The 20,045-nt window shown below is 39.0% G+C and overlaps 1 protein-coding gene across 3 annotated transcripts in view; it reads right to left on the bottom strand.

Moving 5' to 3' along the window:
- Ptpn2 (protein tyrosine phosphatase non-receptor type 2) overlaps window positions 1-20,045 on the bottom strand; it is a 97,818-nt gene that overhangs the window by 65,895 nt on the left and 11,878 nt on the right. For 2 of the 3 annotated variants that reach the window (XM_048363039.1, XM_048363040.1), the window contains exon 2: window positions 4,843-4,933. In XM_048363039.1, the coding sequence (XP_048218996.1) occupies window positions 4,843-4,933 (91 nt within the window). Of the gene's footprint in view, window positions 1-4,842; window positions 4,935-20,045 lie in introns of those variants that run through there. The other variant, XM_048363041.1, reaches the window with a different exon arrangement.

Raw genomic sequence — 20,045 nt, 5'->3', positions numbered from 1 at the left:
ATCATAATTAAAGCTTGGTTGTAGTGGTATACACCTGTAATCCCAGCACCTAAGAAGCTGAACCAAGAGGATCCTGAGTTCAAGCCCAGCCTGGAATACACATGAAGGTTTTGTCTCAAAAGACCACACATACATACACGCAAACACAAATACACTTAAAAACAACCTTTGGGTTAGGGAAAGAGAAGAGCAAAAGAAATTATGGCTAAAGGATAGCACCAGTGACTTTATGGTGGGTTTTTTGCACTGGTCTGTGCTCAGACTGTGGGAATCTACACTACGCAGAACTATACACAAATGAATATCTATAAAATTGGTAACAAATCTAGATGGACTGTATCAATGTCAATTTCCTAACTGGCTTTCTCTTCTAAACCAGAGTCAGTCACAGTTGGCTCATACTGTACTCCCAGCTACTTAGGAGGCTGAGAATTGGAGGATCATAGCTCAAGGCCAGCCGCATGAGTTTGAGACCCTCCCTCCTCAACTTGCAACTGTGAACAGTGGCATGTACTTGTCACCTCAAGCTATGTGAGGCTGAGTTTGGGAGAACTGCAGTTCCAGGCCAGTCCCAACAGAAGAGCTCAAGAGACTCCATCTTCATAGAAAGAGGCTGGATGCATCTGTGATCCCAGCAACAATAGGAAACCTAAATAGATGGATCACAATTAAGATATACAACCACACAGGAAAAAATCCTAACTGAAAAACCACCAGAAAAAAAACAGAGCTGGAGGTGTGGCAAAAGTGGCAGAGCACCAGTTCAGCAAGCACAAGTTCGTGAGTTCAAACACTCTTCCTTGCGAGAAAAAAATAGAAAGAAAAGCTAACTAGAAAACAACACTCTCCTAGCTACTTGGGAGGCTGAGAACAGGAAGACTGCAGTTGGAAGCCAGTCAGAAAGGTTTACAAGACCCTTCTGTAACCTGTAGCTGGATGCAAAGGCATTTGCCTGCCATCCTAGACATATGGGAAACCAAGGATCATGGTTCTAGACAAGCCTGGGGAGAAAAATTTGCAGGGAAGTAGGTCTATCATCCTATTGTGGGAAATCTTACATGGGTGGATGAATGAATATTCAGGTGCAAACCCAGGGAATCAAGTGAAGCCCTACTGCAAAAATAAACCGTGCAATCAGCACTGGTGGCTCATACCTATAACCCCTAGCTCCATAGAAGACACAACTGAGGTTCAAAGGCAGTCCAGGCAGACAAACCACAGATGATCTCCTATTCCCAGCAAAATGACCAAACTGGTGGCATGGCTCAAGTGGTAGAGCACCAACTGTGGGTAAGGCCATAAGTTCAAGTCCCAGTAGCAACACAAAAACAAAGTCAAAAGTGGCTGGAGGTGACATACCTCAGCAATAGAGCACCTCCCTAGCAAACATGAAGCTCTGAGTTCAGTTATCAGTACCATAAAAAAAGCAAAAAATAAAAACTATTCTGTAGCTCAGTGATTCTTAACAAATTTTAAGGTTGTTAGGTAACAACTAAGAGTTAGAATTTCTACTCATATCTCTACATCAGCAGCTTCAAAGGAAATCTGTCATATCATCAAGTGTATTTAGATAAAGAAATGTAGAAAACTTTTCTTCTAGTTACTTGTCTTTACAAACACTCCTAACTGGTAAAGAAAAACATCTAAGTGAAATATAGTACTTAAAATAAACAGATTTATAATTAATAAAAACTACACTAACAAACAGCTTCTCTTTTTATATGCTCAAATTCAGCCAATTACTCTTCATGGAAACATACTTCATCAATGAATTTTCTTTTCTGATAGATTTCTGTTGTACATCCAGACCCTAAACATCCCCAGTACAATCAAACAGTAAAGTCTGTGGCCTTGAACAGTTATTCACCTGATCCCAGAAAACTTAGCATACCAGCAGCCCACCGTAGTCAAGTATGGGAAAGAATGAGAAACAAATCAGAATGTGACCACTGTTAGTTTTTTGAAGTCTCTAGTTACAATTAGATGTAGTGAAGGAAAACCTATGTTAAGCCCTCTAGAATAAAACTGAAGGAACATGTTGGAGAAAGAAGGCAGCTCACTAAAAAGTTAACAATTGGAAATGTTAACAATGTATTGTTAAGTAGGAAAAGAACTACAAATTAGTATATGCAAGATTCTAATTTTTAATTTAAAAGCATGTTTAATCAGAAAAAATGCCAAAAGACTATTAGCCAAAAAGTTAATTGTTTTTAAATGCTCTTTTTCTTCGCACTTTTCTAGGTTTTACAAACTTTCTGCATTGAGTACACACCACTTTTATAATTGGAGGAAGGGGAAGTAAACACCATTTTTTTTCACCAGTACTTAATTAGGTTATAGAATACAAAAATGAAATACACACAAAATGATTACAATTACTTTAAAATTAAAGCTTGTAGTCATATGCCTATAACCCTAGCTACTTGGGAGACTAAGTTTGGGAGGATCAAGGATCAAGGCCAGACCAAGCAGAAAACTTCAGAAGACTTCACAACCATATCTGAGCATTAGAGTGGTTCATGCTTGTCATGTCCACTATATGGGAGGCTAAGTTTGGGACAATCACTGTTTTGGGTAAGCTCTCGGCCAAAAAAATCTTAGTCTCAAACTCAACAGAAGTTGGAAGATGGGCATGATGGTACATGCCTACCATAACAGTTATAAAAAGGGAAGTCTAAAACAGATCTATAGATCACATTCCAGGAACGTGCTGGAGCATAAAGCAAGACCCTATCTCCAAAGTAACTAGCAGGAGCTGGGCACATTACATTAGTGGTCATGCTTGTAATTAATCCTTGCTACTCAGGAGGCTGAAATCTGAGGATTACAATTTGAAGACAGCCTAGGCAGGAAAGTATGTGAGATTCTAATCTCCAATTAACTACCAAAAGGCTCAAAGTAGAGCTGTGACTCAAGTAGTAGAGCGCTAGCCTTGAGTAAAAAAGTAATGTCCTCATTATCTCCATTGGCAGGGACAATGCCCAGGCACTGAGTTCAAGCCCCAATACTGGCCTAAAACAAAAGAAAACACCATCAGAATTTTGTTTAACTCCCATTTCTCCATATTTTGTTATACTAAAAACACTGTTAGGGGCTTGGGATATGGCCTAGTGGCAAGAGTGCTTGCCCTGTATACATGAGGCCCTGGGTTCAATTCCCCAGCACCACGTATATAGAAAATGGCCAGAAGTGGCACTGTGACTCAAGTGGCAGAGTGCTAGCCTTGAGCAAAAAGAAGCCAGGGACAGTGCTAAGGCCATGAGTCTGAGCCCCAGGACTGGCCAAAAAAAACCCAAAACACTGTTACTAAAACTTTCACTTTTTGAGACTCTTCTTTGTAAAACACCATACAATGCTTTTCCTGAATAGATCCTAAGGGTCTATGAGTTTTTATGGAAACTGGGAAGCTGAGGGAACCCTTACCCATCATCTGGTGTCAGAAATTAACACACCTGACCAGGAGTTAAATCTCTTAAGGTATGTAATGTGTTTAGCATTAGCACTTTTCTTTTTCTAAATCTGTGCTATCCATCATGGAAGCTTTGTTTCCTCTCCTAGACTAACCATTTAAGAGTGGACACAAGCCAAGTGCCAGTCAGTGGTTCACTCCTAAAACCCTAGCTAGCTACTCAGGAGCCTGAGATCTGAGGCTCTCTGTTCAAAGCCAGTCTGGGTAGGAAAGTCCTTGAGATGTTTATCTCCAATTAACCACCAAAAAACAGAAGGTGGCTCAAGCGGTAAAGAGCGATCTTTGAGTGAAAAAGCTAAAAAACAGCACCAAGGCCCTAAGTTCAAGCCTCATAACAATAAGAGAACAGAGAGAAGCGGGGGGGGGGGGGGGGGTGAGAGAGAGAGAATGGAAAACAATAGAGAAGCAGAGATGAGGAGAAAAGGAGGAGGAAAGAGAAGTCCATTTCAGATGTTTCATGGCACCAATTATGTTTTCATTTAAGAACAAATATGCTATAAATTATTATGTATGAAGGTAATTTGGGACTTTCTCCCCAACCTTGGTATTCACCGAAACATAGGAAAAAGCTTTGTACAAATTCAAAACCTTTGTACCTGGTAGTTCAAATTAAATAAAACAGGGGGTCATAAAAGAATCTCATACAAGAGGTCATTCTCAAGTAGGAAAGATATAGGCAAGTATACAGACCTTTTTTTTTTTTTTTTTTTTTTGCCAGTCCGGGGGCTTGAACTCAGGTCCTGGGCACTGTCCCTGAACTTCTTTTGCTCAAGGCTAGCACCCTACCACTTGAGCCACTTCCGGCTTTTTCCATTTATGTGGTTGGTAATGAATCAAACCCAGGGCTTTATGAATGCTAGGCAAGCATTCTACCGCTAAGCCACATTCCCAGCCCAAGGACATATTTTTTTAAAAGAAAACTAAAGGCTAAAGGGAGAAGGAATGCTTTGTATGAAGAATGGTTTTGTAGAGTAAGGTTTTATCCTAACTGGGAAGTGGACCATATCTTAAAAATAACTAGTGCAAGAAAATCCTGGAGGCAGGATTTAGTGACAGAGTGCCTGCTCCGCATGAAAACAACAACAAAACAAAACAACAACTCTCAGCTCAGATCCTAATACAAAAAAGGAAAGGGAAGGAAGGAAAAAGAAAAGAGGAGGGAAGGTCAAAATAAGGACAGCTGTGTTTGAAGGATAAAATAAGTATAGGTCATTACTCTGACCTCTACTATATTATGCTTTGTTTTCTTTTGAAAGTGTTATGTCAACTGAAAAACTTACAGCACTTATTAACCCTAACCCCAAATCACCCTTTTCACTTTATCCTGCTTCTTAAGCAAACCAGAAACACGAACAAAAAGTCACAGTACTTACATGGGCTCACATCTCTGTATCTGTTGCGATCTCTGTTTTCTGGAAACTTGGCCACTCTATGAGGATAGTCATGAGACTCATTTCGAATTTCCTTAAAACAACAAAAATATATTTCAATATCCCTCTTAAGTATTATACTAAAAAATACATTTCCCCAGCCAGTATACAACAACACTTATTTAGTAGTTATGCCAAGTGCTGTGCAAAGCACATTGTCTATGTTATGTCACTTAATCCTCACAATACTAGTGGAAATGATTCTCCTCATCATTTTACATGTGAGAGGCGACAAGTTCTGAGAAATTAAATTTGACAAAGGTTATGTATCTACCAAGTGGTAGCCAAGGACTACTGTTAGTCCTTCATACACAGGCACCTGTGATTGATGACTTCTTACTGCTATCACAGACTCTATTACATAGAGTAATAAGCAAGCATGAAACCCGTTGTGCAGTAGAATTAATACAATGGAAATATTAGTCACAACATACTCAAATACTGATCTCTCATATTGCAGCTACCTAAATTCTGGAGTTTTTACTCTTAAAATTCAAGGCACATAACAGTTCCTTTGAGGGCAGAAATATCCTCATTATCTCTACTTATTTCTAGAGCCACAATAAACTAGCAACAACAGGTCGGCACCTTTAAGGTTCTTTGTATTTCGCTGCATAAAAAAATTCTGTAAAAAAATGTCTGTACCAGGCTGGGAATGTGGCTTAGTGGTAAAGTGCTTGCCTACCATGCATGAAGTCCTGGGTTCGATTCTTCCATACAACATAAACATAAAAAGCCAGAAGTGGTGGTATGGCTCAAGAGGTAGAGTACTAGCCTTGAGAAAAAAAGAAGCCAGGGACAGTGCTCAGGCCCTGAGTCCCAAGTCCCAGGACTGGCAAAAATAAAAAAGAATGTCTATATTAAGCAGTTTACCATCTGGTGTACCAAATATGCATAGATTTTTATCTCCCAAATTAAACATTATTCTAGGAACTTATCAGATGAAAACAAAAACATTACCCACCCATCCCTTATAAAACCTTCCAAAGTGGGCTGTGTAACAATAAAATTAAATAGAGCTTTTACTCATGCCACATGAAAGAAAATAAGGTTATCTAATCTTTTTAAATATTAAAATAAGTGGTTCATTTCTTGATGAAATGTATTTCCGAAGATTCCTTACTCTATTCTCTTATACCATTGGGCCTAATGCAAAAACTCTTCAGTGAAGAGTCAAAATAAGCAATGGTACTCACGAGACACCATGTTGAAAATCAACTACACAACCTGTGGGTTGGAGACAGGAGAGAAAAACTGGGTGAGGGAAGAGGTGACATTGTCCAAGGAGAAATGCACTCATTACCTGACTCATGTAACCGTAACCCCTCTGTATATCACATCTTCATAAGAACTATAAAAATCTTAATAAAAATATCTAAGTCAAAATATTCTCTGCATAGAAAACTCAAAGTAGACCCAAGCCTATCACCATGCACCAAGATCAACTCAAAATGGATCAAGGACCTCAATATCAGACCTGAATCCTTGAAACTACTGAAAGACAGAATAGGAAAGACGCTAGAACTTATAGGCACAGGAAGGAACTCCTGAATAGAGTCCCAGGGGCACAACAAATAGGGGAAAGACTCAACAAATGGGACTACTACAAATTAAAAAGTTTCTGCACAGCTAAGGACATAGCCACCAAAATAGAAAGACAGCCAACGATATGGGAAAGGATATTTACCAGCACAGCAACAGACAAAGGCCTGATATCGGTCATCTACAGAGAACTCAAAAAACTAAGCCCCTCCAAGCCCAATAAACCAATTAGGAAATGGGCAAAAGAGCTAAAGAGAGAGAGACTTCACAAGAGAAGATATAAAAATGGCAAAGAAACACCTGAGGAAATGCTCAACATCCCTGCTAGTAAAGGAAATGCAAATAAAAACAACCCTGAGATACCACCTCACCCCAGTTAGAATGGCCTATACTCTGAACTCAGGCAACAACAAATGCTGGAGGGGCTGTGGGGAAAGAGGAACCCTTCTCCATTGTTGGTGGGAGTGCAAATTAGTACAACCACTTTGGAGAACAGTATGGAGGTTTCTCAAAAAGCTCAATATAGACCTACCCTATGACCCAGCCATACCACTCCTAGGCATCTATCCTAAACAGCAAACCCCAAGATATCAAAAAGACATTTGTACTTCCATGTTTATCGCGGCACAATTCACAATAGCCAAAATATGGAAACAACCCAGATGCCCCTCCACAGACGAATGGATCCAAAAAATATGGTACTTATACACAATGGAATACTACATAGCGATTAGGAATGGTGAAATATTGTTATTCGCAGGGAAATGGTCAGAACTCGAACAAATAATGTTGAGTGAGACAAGCCTAGAACACAGAAAACAAAGGGGCATGATCTCCCTGATATATGACTGTTAACAAAGGGAGACGGAGAGACAGTAGAGACCAAGTCTGTGAATACTGAATATGTTCTTGATACATTGTATATTGCATATATGTCTACCTGACCTAGACAAGGGATAGAAAAACAGGTCGTAAGATATCACAAGAAATGTATACACTGCCCTACTATGTAACTGCACCCTTTTTGCACAACACATTGTAAAAAAAATTTTATGTTCAATTAATGAGAAAAAAAAATTCTCTGCATAAGCCCCCCCCTCCCTGAGAAGGATAGGGAGAGAAAATGTTATAGAATATCTTATTATAATTTAGAATGTGATCAGGATGCCTATAAACTACAATTATACCACAACATGAAGTCACACAAATTGAGTATCCAAAGTTTTCCATTTTTACACAATTTCATTAGTCTTTGAAAAAATAATTGTTTACTTTTTAAAAAATACTACTTATCAGTTTTTTCTCTTCCATTAGGTCTTTCCTTGCCCTAGTTCCCTTCTAAGCAATTTGGATTGATTTGATATTTTACATCTGCCCTCTCATACAACAAATTCTGATAGAACATGATGCACAAGTTCATAATCTGAATTCAAGTTTTTTGAAAATGAATAAAATGTGAAGGATACTCTTGCAAGACATAAAATATTATTATCAACCTGAGGTGGTCAAGAGGAATTTAATTTTCTTTCCAAATAGAAAGTTACTCAGCATGCTATCATTTATTGCTTTTTGCATTTATCATTTATACCTGCTTTCTTAGGCCTAATTTTCATTATCAGTATTCTCTAGACCTATATTCTACTTTAAATTATTATTTATCACTGAAGCAGGTAGTTCATGCCTCTAATCTCAGCTAATTAAAAGGCTAAGATTTGAGGATTGAGGTTCAAAGCCAGCCCCAGCAAGTGGTACAGTGGCTCAAAGTGATAGAGCACTAGCCTTGAGCAAAAGAGCTCAAGGACAGCAAGTGCCCAGGCCCACAGTTCAAGCCCCACAAACAACAAATAACTTATCACAGAGTAAAATTTTAATTATGATAGTTTATTAAGGCATATAAACACAAACACATGCAAGTACTCCTATTTATTCTTCATATTTGTGATATTAACTCATTTTCTAACTTTCTTAAAGAAAGTTATGCTAGCAACGTATGTTGGTGCATGCCTGCAGTCCCAGCTACTTGGGAGGTGGACATAGGATGATCCTGCATTCAAGGCCAGCCTAGTGCAATTTAGCAAGACCTTACTCAAACTCAAAAATTTTTTTTGGAGTTTTTTTTTTTTTTGCCAATCCTGGGACTTGAACTCAGGGCCTGAGCACTGTCTCTGGCTTCCTTTTGCTCAAGGCTAGCACTCTACCACTTGAGCCACAGCGCCACTTCTGGCCTTTTCTATATATGTGGTGCTGAGGAACCTAACCCAGAGCGCTTCATGTATGCTAGGCAAGCACTGTACCGCTAAGCCTCATTCCCAGCTCCTCAAAGTCAAAAATTTTTAAAGGCTAAGGATATAGCTTGAGTAGCCAAGTTCTTACCTAGTATACCCCAAGGACCTGGGTTCAAGCCACAGTACCCAGCCGCAAAAGAGGAAGGGAGTAAGGTGGCCAGGCAAAAAAGGTCAAAAGATTTACCCTGAGAAATCTTTTTTTTTTTTTTGGCCAGTCCTGGGCCTTGGACTCAGGGCCTGAGCACTGTCCGTGGCTTCTTTTTGCTCAAGGCTAGCACTCTGCCACTTGAGCCACAGCACCACTCCTGGCCGTTTTCTGTATATGTGGTGCTGGGGAATTGAACCCAAGGCCTCATATATAGGAGGCAAGCACTCTTGCCACTAGGCCATATCCCCAGCCCCCTGAGAAATCTTAAATGGCCTTCTTAGTATAAATTGAAATAAAAAAAAAACCAAAAACTATTGGTCTACTGGTGTATAGGAAGGATAATGACTTTTTTGTTGTTGTTGGTAGTGAGACTTGAACTCTGGGCCTGCGCACTGGTCCCTGGGCTCTTCAGCTCAAAGCTACTGCTCTACCACTTAAGCCATAGCATCCCTTCCGGTTTTCTGGTGGTTAATTGGAGTCTCACAGACTTTCTTGCCTGGGCTGGCTTTGAACCTCAATTCTCAGAGCTCACCCTCCTGAGCATGAGCCACTGAGCCCAGCTAATGATGACTTTTTGAGAAGGGTAAAAAACAAGGGGTAGAGGACAGGACTCCATGATACCTTGAGGTAAATTCTTTAATTCTTGTGTTTTACATACAAACACTTATAAAACACAAGGGGGAAAATCCTATTCCAAGTCCTCGGACTTACCAAATAGTCATAAATATATTTTTCAGCTAATAATAAAAATAACTCTTGCAGTTAAGTCCATTCTCTCAAATCTCCAATGTTACCATTTGTTCTCCTCTGCATCTTTAATTTCAGTGAAAATTAGAAAGCCAGATGCTTTACTTAAGCAGCAACCTCTGCTGGGTGCTTGTGGCTCACACCTGTAATTCTAGATACTCAGGAGGCTGAGATCTGAGGATGGCAGTTTTAAGCCAATACAGGCAGGAATGTCCATGAGACTCTTATCTCCAATAAACTACCTAGAAAAAAAAAAAAAAGCCAGAAGTGGCACTGTGCTCAAGTAGTAGCTCTAGCTGTGAGCAAAAGAAGCTCAGGGACGAAGCCCAGGCCCAGAATTCAAGCCTCAGGAAAGGAAGAAAGTGAGGAAGGGAGGGAGGGAGGGAAGGGGGGAAAAGGGGGGGAAGGAGGGAGGAAGGAGGAGGAAGGAAGGAAGGAAGGAAGGAAGGAAGGAAGGAAGGAAGGAAGGAGCAGCCTCTACAGATGAACCCCTTTTTTCTTACTACATGTTTCTGATTTCATTTTCTAATTTACAATAAGCCCAACTAAAAGTCTCATTTACAGTTGACAATAGTCTTGTGGCACAATCTGGCCAATGGGCCTAAACAGAATCACTAGGTTTTGTTTCAGGAAAAGGTTTATAATGAAGACTAAAGTCAAACATGGCAGTGTGTACCCGAAGGTCCAGACACTCAGAAGGGTGATCACTTGAGCCCGGGAGTTTTGAGAGCAGCCTAGGTAACTTAAACAAAAAGACATAGATGAGGAAATACTCAACATAAGTTTATATGCATTTTGTGTATGCCATAAAATAAATGGAGTCTCTCAAAATGAGACTAAGAAGACCGACAGCTGAGATATTCCCCAAATCTAGATCGCAAAACCAGTCATATTACTGTTTTGGTGCTAAAACTTTTCCTTCAACAGCAGAGAACTCATAAACTGTGCTCCTAAATATTATATCAGAATGTTTCCCAACAGCAGTGAACCTCTGGATCCAAAGTTTCTCAACTAAAGCACTTCTGATCAGGCTGGATAATCCTTTGTTATGTATGGTGGCTGCCTTGTATGGGGCACAGAACTGGAAGTAACTTCCCTATCCTCTTCTCAGGGTGTCAGTGATACCTCTAACTGTAACAGAAAAATTTCCTGCCAAATGTCCCTAGACAGAAAAAAAAAAAATCAACCCCTAACTCCTACCAATATTCAGATGAAAAACACTGATCTAATTTAACAAATCATACCTGTGATAAATTCAAATGGTAAAGATCTTCATTTGTATAGTTTAGCAACCAACCAACCAAAAAACCCAATCCTAAATCTAGTTTGTTTTTCAGTATGATTTTTGCTCAAAAACGGCAAGGAATAACTGAGTCACTAGTTACTTCTTGTTTACAGGAAGCAGTGATCCAAAATATTCATGAATCACACAAAGATCTTTCAGTTATTTTCTCCGAGGACAAAGAAAAGATAGGTGAATAAATCATGGTATATCATCTGATTATTACACATAATTTTTATAATAAGCCCTCAAGTCATACCAGTGGCTCATGCCTATAATCCTAGCTACTCAGGAGGTTGAGGTCTAAAGATCACAGCTCAAAGCCAGCCAGCAGGAGTAGGAATGTCCATGAGACTCTTCCCTCCAATTAACCATCAAAAACCTGAAGGGAGCTGTGGCTCAAGTGGTAGATCACTATCTTTGAGCAAGAAAGTTCAGGGACAGTGTCCAGGCCCTGAGTGCAAGGCCTAGGACAGGCACACAAATGGGGGATGGGGGGGGGAGGAAGCCTTCATGGGCTGGGAATGTGGCTTAGTGGTAGAGTGCTTACCTGAGGTCTGAGTACACGTATGAGGTCCTGGGTTCCATTCCTCAGTACCACATAAACAGAAAAGGCAGGAAGTAGCACTGTGGTTCAAGTGGTAGAGTGCAAGCCTTGAACACAGAGAGGCTCAGGGACAATGCCTAGGCCTCAAGTTCAAGCCCCAGGACCAGCCAAAAAAAAAAAAAAGCCCTCATCATTTGAGTAGCAGTATAAACACACAGTCTCAAGAAGATAATGTATGATATGAACAAAAGGTTAACATGTCAATAAACGAAAGTGAATCATTTCATTTGCTATTTGGAAGAAAAATCGACTTAGTTCATTATTATTATTATTATTATTATTATTATATTTTATTTTGCCAGTCCTGGGGCTTGAACTCAGGGCCTGAGCACTATCGCTGGCTTCTGTTTGCTCAAAGCTAGCACTCTACCACTTGAGCCACAGAGCCACTCCTGGTTTTTTCTATATATGTGGTGCTGAGGAATCGAACCCAGGGATTCATGCATGCAAGGTAGTAGTACTCTACCACTAAGCCACATTCCCAGTCCCTTAGTTCATTATTTATATTTGAAAAATACCTATACATATGTGAATTGCCTAGAATACCCACCACTTTTTTTTTAAAGCCTAGATTCTAGAATATTATCAATGGCCTTATAGCTTATCTATTGGCCAGAGAATATAACTTTAAATTCTGATCCTCTCTTTTCAATGTATCTACTTTCTCCTATTATTTCAATTTTTTTAGGTGGGGGCAGTCAGGGGCTTGATCTTTGGGGCCTGGGTGCTGTCCCTGGGTCCTTCAGCTCAAGGCTAGCACTCTTCCCACTTGAAGCACAGCGCCATTTCTGGTTTTCTGGAGGGTAACTGGAAATAAGAGTCTCGTGGACTTTCCTGTCTGGGCTGGCTTTGAAACACAATCCTCAGACCTCAGTCTCCTGAGTGCTAGGATTACAAACGTGAGCCACTAGCGCCTGGCTTATTCATTTATTAATGTTTTATGCATGCAATATACTTTTTTCTGAAATGTATTTTTATACCAATGGAGCTGTACTGATCTAGTAAAGTTTGCTGGGCTGAAATACAAGAATGAGACATTTTTCTTATGGTTTGTCCAGCTACTCTTTCTTCATTTTATTAGCAATGACTATGCCTAATAGTACTATTATAAATTTTTAGGAATTCTCAGCCAGGCACTTATTCTCAGCCAGCTCACACTTATAATTCTTGGAAAACAGAAATATAGAAGATTGAGGTTCAAGACCAATCCAGGCAAAATGTTAAGTGTGGTTCCATATTATTCAATAAGCTGGGTGAGCAGCACACAACTGTAGTCCTAGATAGTAGGAGGACTGAGATCAGAGGCCAGCCATGAACAAAAACATGACTCTTTCTGAAAAAATAAGCAAAAAAAAAAAAGGCCCAGGAGTATGGCACAGCTGGTAGAGCACCTACTTAGCAAGCATAAGGCCCTGAGTTTATACCCCAGTAGTTTCAAAAATAAATAAAATTTCAAAAATGCAAGTCACCATTGTAAAATCACCATAATTCCAATGTTTTACTGTAACAAATCTGACAAAAGAATTCTTTCATGAGGATCACAAAATTGAGGCCTTCTTTCAGTAGATATTTACAGATGCCTGAAACCAACTGACCTAGAATGGCCTTAAAGAAACATAAAATAGACTATATAATAGCAATTAAAAAGAACAATCAGGGGTTAGAGACATGGCTCAGGTGGTAAGAATGCCAGCCAATGAGCAAAAGTGTCAGATACTGAGTTCCAGTCCCAGTCTCAGACAAAAAATAAATAATAAATATAAACCAGGCACCGGCTCAAAAACCTGTAATTCTAACTACTCAAAAAGCCGAGATCTGAGGATCATGGTTCAAAGTCAGGCCAGGCAAGAGTAAGGTCTGTGAGACTTATCTCTAATAAACTACAAAAAAAAGCTGGAAGTCGAGCTGTGGACTAAAGTGACAGAGCACTAGCCATGAGCAGAAAAAAAAAACCCTCAAGGATAGTGTCCAGGGCCCTAAGTGCAAGCCTCAGGACCAACACACACCACACACATGCATGCATGCACAAAGAACAATCGGCTAAATACTGACGGTTCATGCCTGTAAGCATAGCTTAGGAGTCTGAGATCTGAGGATTACAGTTCAAAGCCAATCTGGGGAGGAAAGTTTGTGAGGCTTGTGTCTCTAGGATCTAGGTTCAAGACCAGTCCAACCAGTTAACAATAACAGCAACAAAAAAAAAGCAGGGCTGGATGGAGCTAGAGGTCTGGCTCAAGTTGTAGAGTAGCAATAAGCAAGGAGGCCAAGCAAGCTCAAAGCATGTAACTCAAGCTGACAAGAAAATAAAAACAATCATACTACATGAAGCAACATGAAGAAACAACGTGGACAAGCAATAAAATAATTCAACGTTGACAAAATGAAAAAATAGTGGTTACTTCAATTGAAGAGCACGAAGACACCTTTTGTGAGGTGGGAAGTGTTTATATATGGTTTAGGTGATAGGTACAGATAAGGAATCGGGTACTGATGGCTCATGCCTATAATCCTGACTCAGGAAGATGAGATCAGACCATCAAAGTAGAAGGCAGCCCAAGCAGTAAGAGTCCATGAAATTCTTATCTCCAATTAACTATCAAAAAGAAGTGGAAGTGTGATTCAAGTGGTAGAGTGATACCTTGAGCAAAAATGCTAAGGGACAGTTCTAGACCCTGGGTTCAAGCCCCAATTCTGGCACCAAAAAAATGAATTCATTAAGCTGTCTGTCTATAATTTGTAAATTCTGCCTATATTATGCTTCAAAATTTTAGGTTAAATAGTGCCACCAATTTGGGATAATGTATACTAAGCAAAAATTTATGAATAATAAGTTATGAAGACACATACTCAGAGAAGTGAATATATGTGACAGAAAAAGAGGCACAAATATTCATAGTAACATGACTTAGGATAACAAAAAAGTTAAATCCACCTAAATGCCTATCAATTATTGAATGGATAAACACAATGTAGTAATTATCTATACTATGCAATGTAATTTATCAGGAAACACTAGTGAAGTAATGTTATAATATAAACAGGCTTTAAAAACATTACACTAAGCCGGATTCAAAAGGATATACATTTTATTATTCCATTTATGTAAAATGCACAGAAGAGGAAAATCCAGAGACAAATAGTAAATTAAAAATTAATCTGGGACTAAGGTGGAAGTAGAACTATGGAATCACAATTTGTAGTTTCTTCTGGGGCTGTTGAAAATATTCGGGCCAAAATTTAGTTGCACATCTACAAAATAAAAACTACTAACCTGTACAGTGTGTGTGTGTGTGTATGTGTGTGTGTGTGTATGTGTGTGTGTGTGTGTGTGTGTTGGTGGCACCAGGTTTTAAACTCAGGGTCCCATACTTTCTAGTCAAGTAGCTCCACCACTTGATCCATGCCTCCAACTAAACCGTACATTTTAAATGTGTAGATTTTATGCTATGTGAATGCAATTCAGTACTGCTGGAAAAATTAGGGGTGGAAATAGATGCTTCGATTAAAAAGAAAATACCCAGTGTCTTTGCTTTTTAGATGATTTCTAGTATACGGTTTGGTAAAATTTTAAGAAAATGTTAAACCAGGTCATATTCCTACTGGCTACAAAATAAGAAAACCATCTTATTATGCTCCCATCACACTGCCAAAATTCTCTTGGCTCCTTTGTATGATGGACTTACAAACTTTAAAACTACATCAATATGTCCTTCAAGGTAATGAATTTCCCAGAACCCATTAATAGCTAATATGGCTTTATCTATTCTTGATGTGACCTTGACAAAAGCTTCAAAGGCAAATTTTTATAAACTCCACATAAAATTATCCAGTTCAGTAAGTTTACTACTGAATACAAAAAGTTGAAAATAGAAAAGGGAAAATATTTTTAAAACTGCACTTTATAAGATTAAGAGAATAAAAATAAAAAATTTGAAAATTATAAGCCTAAGTTTTAAGTGTGGATAAATTTCAGACAGCTCTTATAATTAACTCTAGTGATGTCTGGTTTGAATTCTGAACTCTGGAAAAAAAAATGTCACTGTAGTATGCAGTAATTGGAATTGAAACCAACAAATACTTTCAGCTAAGTATCTGGATGGTATGTAACATATTTTGAAACTTAGGTTTTTAAATTTTAAATGAATGTGCCCTAGCTTACTTCTTAAAAGTACAAAATATTTCTAAAATGACCTTGTCCAAACCAATACTTAACATAAATTCCTACCCAAACCAATACTTAACATTTTCATGAGTCACCTGCTATCATTTATTGTGACATAACACAATTAGTCTCAGGAGACATACAACAAAATCCAGCATTCCCTCCCTGCTTCTTCCTTCCCTTTTCTCTTTACCTTTTACCTTTCTTTCCTTTCCTCCCTATCCCATTTGTTTTATTTTTTGCATTCTACCAATAAGCTACATTCCCCAGCCTTTGTTTTTGTGGAAGCGGGATCTTGCTATGTAGCTTAGGCTGGCCTTGAACTTGCTCTGTAAGGTTCCTTTGATTGTGGGAAGAATGCTTTGACAGGCAACTGCTCCCATAGGCTGCTGTGAGCAGATGAAGAGTCAGAACACTAGGACTCTGCTGTGATAGTGTTTCTCCCCACAGAGAAGTAGAAAGATATAGGCCTGCAGTTGCCCAAACCCTTGACAACATTTTTCAAAATATGACTTTGTGGTCCCTTTTCTTCAGATCCAAGTCCTTTCAGTTCAGTCTTCCCTCCACTATTTCATTGGTTATTACCTCACCCTGGTGTCCTCTCTAATTCAGATTCCTATCACACAAACGGAGGGACTTCTAGTATTTTATGTAGTCTCTCTCTCTCTCTCTCTCTCTCTCTCTCTCTCTCTCTCTCTCTCTCTCTCTCTCTCTCTCTCTCTCTCTCTTTTGCCAGTCCTGGGGCTTGAACTCAGGGCCTGAACACTGTCCCTGGCTTAGTTTTGCTCAAGGCTAGCACTCTATACCACTTGAGCCACAGCGCCACTTCTGGCTTTTTCTGTTTCTGTGGTACTGAGGAATTGAACCCAGGGCTTCATGTATATGAGGCAAGCACTCTACCACTAGGCCACATTCCCAGCCCCTTATGTAGTCTCTTAATGGTACTTTCCCCAGAGTTCTTAGAGGCTTTTTCAAGCTAGGGATTTTGTTACAACTCTGCTAGTCAGTCCTGATATAAATATTTGACGCACCAATAGAGTACCAAAAGTTTAAGACCTCTTTATGGTAGTTTGTTTGGTGTGGGAATAGATCCCAGAATGATAAGCAAGTGCTCTGCCACAGAACTAGATATTCAGTCTTCTCACAGTTTATTATTCTTTTGTATTTATTTTTAATTAAATTTTATTGACAAGGTGATGTACTGAGGGGGTACAGTTACATAATAAGGTAGTGAGTACATTTCTTGTCTTATTTGTTATACCCTCTCCGTCATTTTTCTTTCCCTTCCCTAGTTCAGATAAGCATATATACAATATCCAGTGTACCAAAATCATATACAGTGACCACAAGGGTAGGCCAAAGGAATTTTGCCTAGTACATTAAATGTAACAACAATAAAATCCTCCGGTTTCCATCTCTTGGAGTTCATTTTGTTCAGCCTCATCTTATATAATCATATGTTCATAGCTGTTGAGCTATTGTGATCCTCTGATAGGTCTATCCTGGACCTTTTTATGTTTATTTGGTAATTGTTTGGTCTTAGAGACATACTGTAAAGTTTTTGTCATCCTAGAAAACCAAATCATGTTTTCAGTATGCTATTTCATATACTCTAGTCTTATTTTGAATTAGCACCTATTTGTGGCATGAGGGGGCTTCATTGTGATACTTTCACACTGTGTATTTTGAACAAACATATCTTCTACTATATTCCTATTCCTCCCACTCTCTTTCCCTAACAGCAAACAGCAATTGGTAGGTTTCATTATGTTGTCTTCACACACCCACACCCACACCCACACCCCCCTACCTTTCGTTCCTCTTTACCCTCTCAATAACACCCTTTCTCTCACTGATGCCCTCCTAGAAAGTCTCCCTTTTACCTCATGTTTCTTTACCATTACTATTATTATCATCACTTTAGATCTATAATCTATAAATGATACTTGGCTTCTTGAATTTGGCTTATTTCTTCTCTCAACCTGGCCTCTAAGTTCCATCCACTTTGCTACAAATAACACAATCTCATTTTTCTTGCTGAGCATTCCTGTGTCTCTCTGTGTGTGTGTGTGTGTGTGTGTGTGTGTGTGTGTGTGTGTGTGTGTCTTAAACTAAATAAAGGAAGAAGGGGGCTGGTGGCTCACATCTGTGGTCCTAGATGCTCAAGAGGGTAGTATCTGAGAATCACAGTACAAAGCCAGCTTGGGAAGGAAAGTACATGAGACTCTCCTTTCCAATAAATTCCCCCAATCCCACCTGAAAAAAGCCAGGGATAAAGCTCTGACTCAAGTGGTAGAACATTAGCTTTGAGCAAAATGAAGCTCCGAAACAGCATCAAGCAAAACAAAAGTAAAATAATGAAAAAGAAACAAAATGCATGTATCAGCACCAAATGTAAGCTCATGGGGATGCTAACATTATTTACTATCAAAATCCCTTAGGTTTCAAATATGGGGGTGGGGACCTTTGAGTGACTGGCACCACATGATTTTTTCCTTTTTGTTTTGTAGGCATTGGGGTTTTGAACTCAGGGTCTCACAGTCACTTCAGTTTGCTTGCTCAGCTACCACTCTACCACTTGTGATATACCTCCAGCCCTACAAGTTTTCTTCTTATCAATGTTTTGGACACATCAACTACATATTATAACTCAACATCTACAACAAAGCTTCTAAATTTTTACTTGTAATTACAAGATTTTAACATTCTTATAAAATTTTAAATTATATCCATTTGTTATGGCATCCTATAATTTCTCTTATCATTAATTTTATTGACGTTTGCAGGATTGTTTCTCAAAATTTTCCTTTTCTTAAAACAAAATCAGACTTCTTTAAGACTACCAAGGAATGTGTCAAATAAGTTGCAATAAGTATGTTCACTTTTAAAGGAAATACTTGAAGATTTATTTTTGCTTCCTAAAGTGAGGAGTATAATGCATTAATAGAGCAGGAGAATGTCTATAACTAGGGTAACATCTAGGCACCAGGGGCTCATGCTGAGATCAAGAGCATCTTGGTTTTAATCCACCTTAGGCAGAAAAGTCTGCAGGACTCCATCTCCAAAGCTAGGCACCGGTGGCTCACACCTGTAATCTTAGCTGAGATCTGAGGATGACGGTTTGAAGCCAGCTCAGGCAGCAAAGTCCATGAGACTTTTATCACCAATTAATCACAGAAAAAGCCATAAACTGTGCTGTAGCTGAAGTGGTAGAGTGCTAGCCTTGCATACAAAGAGGCTCAGAAATAGCACCCAGACCAGCAAAAAAAAAAAAAAAAGGAGGACTGGAGGCATGGGTCAAGTAAGTGGAGTGCCAGCTGAACAAGCAAAAATAATTACCACCACAAACGCAAGGAGTCAAACAGACAAGACACAGAAAACTTATGGGAACAAAGACACAAAGATGTAAAAGTAAATGAAAAAAAAAAAGAAAAAAACAACTGGAGGCATAGTGTAAATGGTAATAGAGTGCCATTGAGAAGTGAAAAAAAAAGTAGAGTTTGAAGCCTTGAGTTCAAGTTCCAGTATTGACTCTGCTCCCCAAAAAAGAAAGAACTAATGAACTACAACCCGAGACTTGAATTGTATAGGGGAGAGAAATCCAAGAAATGAAGGTGAACAGGTGGAGAATGAATAGATTATCCAAGTGATGTCCTTGTTTCATTCACTTAACACACATACAGAAATTCTGTAAATTATGGAAGTAAGTATAAATTGGGGGGAGTTAATTACTCAACAAACAGGATGATATAATTGGCCAGGAATAAGACAAGAATGTCTGATTTCACCATTTCAATGGAACATGAAAAGCTCTAACCAGAGCACTTAGGCAAGAAAAAAAAACAACCATAGGCAATTAAAGTCTCTCCACAAATGAAATGATCTTATGCATAGAAAACCATGAAGGGGGTGGGAATATTACTTAGTGGGAGAGTGCTTACCTAGCATGCATGAAGCCCTGGGTTTGATTCCTCAAGCACCACATAAACAGAAAAAGCTGGAAGTGGCGCTATGGGTCAAGAGGTAGAGTGCTAGCCTTGAACAAAAAGAAGCCAGGGACAATGCTCAGGCTGAGTCCAAGCCCCAGGTCTGGCCAAAAAAAAAGCATGAAGAATTCATTGAAAATTGTTAAAAGCTAATAAATTCAGCAAAGTTGCAAGATGTAACAACAGTACACAAAAACTTAGGTGCAACGATTAACAATCTAAAACAAAAAGAAATAACATAAATCTATTTACAATGGCATGAAGGAGAATAAAATACACTTAGGATAACTAAAGGCAACTAAAACCTCCAAAACATTTAAATTTAAGACTACCTAAGTAACTGAAGCCATGTTTATGGATTAAGATGGCACTGTTAGTCAGGTGCTT

Source organism: Perognathus longimembris, chromosome 15, assembly GCF_023159225.1.
Source record: "Perognathus longimembris pacificus isolate PPM17 chromosome 15, ASM2315922v1, whole genome shotgun sequence".
In the NCBI taxonomy this organism is placed as follows: Eukaryota; Metazoa; Chordata; class Mammalia; order Rodentia; family Heteromyidae; genus Perognathus; species Perognathus longimembris.
Note: the sequence above shows the minus strand (reverse complement) of the source record. Positions and strands in the feature narration are given on the sequence as shown.